Source organism: Perkinsus marinus (assembly GCF_000006405.1).
Source record: "Perkinsus marinus ATCC 50983 genomic scaffold scf_1104296969742, whole genome shotgun sequence".
NCBI lineage: Eukaryota > Perkinsozoa > Perkinsida > Perkinsidae > Perkinsus > Perkinsus marinus.
The window spans coordinates 1-1481 of record NW_003202696.1 but is presented as its reverse complement, the minus strand read 5'-3'; the positions used below and the strand labels follow the sequence as shown (position 1 = coordinate 1481).

Sequence of the window (1481 nt, the reverse complement as noted above, 5' to 3'; positions counted from 1 at the left end):
TAGTATCATCAACAGCACTGGCCGCCACGGCTGCGGGGGGCGTTACGTTCATGTCATTCTGGGGCCTGAAATTCGATCATTCCCACTGCAAGGCTAACGATACCTCTTACTTCCGTTGTCCGGAGACGCTGGCTTCAAGGATGGTCGACGGCATCAGAACCCTCGGGAAGGCTGGAGAGTTACAGAGGCCTACCGTGCTTATTATTGATGAGGTTGTCACTGTGTTCGATTCTATGCTCCTAGCGACGGATCAAGCCCTGCGTGAGCTACGCCAAGAGCATGGACTGTTTGGCAACGTACATATGATCTTTATTGGAGATCCTCTACAGCTCCAGGGTGCTACTCCCGAAAGGTACGGTGCGTATAGTGACATAGAGGTCGCTCCTATATGGGAATGTGAGCTTTGGAACGTTATGCCATTGAAAACTTACTTCTTGAGGTCATTCAATCGCGGATCCAGCAGTTCTGCACTATGCAGACCTGGACGCCGTGGCCGCCGACCGCTGCCTTACACGAGTCCTGGCCCTGATATCCCATATATGGAATTCCTGGCCGAGATCAGAGGCGCTAATACAGGAAGTCCTCTCTCGGAGTCGGCGAGTGGAGTGGCTGCTGCCATTCGTGACGTTGAGGGCGAGCATGAGCCAGAGTGGACTGCCGTTACAATTTACCGTGCTACCGCAGATCGGATAAACGAGCGGCACCTTCGCGAACTCCCAGGCGATGTTGTGACCTTCAAAGCCGGTGTAACTGACAATCGGGTGGGAGAAGATCACGATATAGGTATTTTAGCCGTACCTCTTGTGATAAATCTCAAGCCCGGCTGTCGGATCATGTTCACTACGAACTGCAGGGGCAAATTCTGCAATGGGGATCTCGGCATCATCAGCGAGTTCATGAACATCGAGAGCGAGACGAACTCGGTTCAGTACACCGATGAGTACGCTGACTCTGAGACTTCTATGGCATGCATTCGTGTGAGGCTGGATCGCACCGGCCAGGATATTGTGGTGTTCCCAATCACACAAATCGTGGCCAAGGACGACGGTTCGCTCCTCTACAGGAGATGTAACCTTCCTGTAGAACTGGGAGCTGCCATTACCTGTCATAAGGTCTTGGGATCGACTCTCAGATTCATTGTCATCGATCTTTCGAGAGATCACGCTGAAAAAAATGCTCTGAAAGCTCATCTGGATATCGAGAAGAGACTACGGGCGCCGTGGTTTCACGGACTTCTATATACGATGCTTACACGAGTCGGCAGCTCCAACCGTGTGTATACGAAGTGGGTGGGCAGCGATCGCCTCACTAACAAGCTCGTGTTTTCTGGGTCTAGCAAGAGATTCGACGAGTATTGTCGGGAGCATGACTGCCTTCCAGCTCTACGCAGCAATCACGACCTCCTGCCACCGCCGATGGGTCCCCATCCTATGCCGTCATTCGTTGAAGCCGAGCCCAGCACCTCTCATGCTAGCTCGAGC

The 1481-nt window shown here is 52.8% G+C and overlaps 1 protein-coding gene across 1 annotated transcript; it reads left to right on the top strand.

The window, feature by feature from the left end:
* Positions 1-50: 50 nt before the first annotated feature.
* Positions 51-1068, top strand: Pmar_PMAR027349 (hypothetical protein; the record flags this gene model as incomplete). The annotated part of the gene is made up of 1 exon (XM_002767860.1): positions 51-1068. A coding segment is annotated over one exon (1018 nt), but the record flags the coding sequence as incomplete, so codon positions are not given.
* Between the last annotated feature and the right edge of the window lie 413 nt (positions 1069-1481).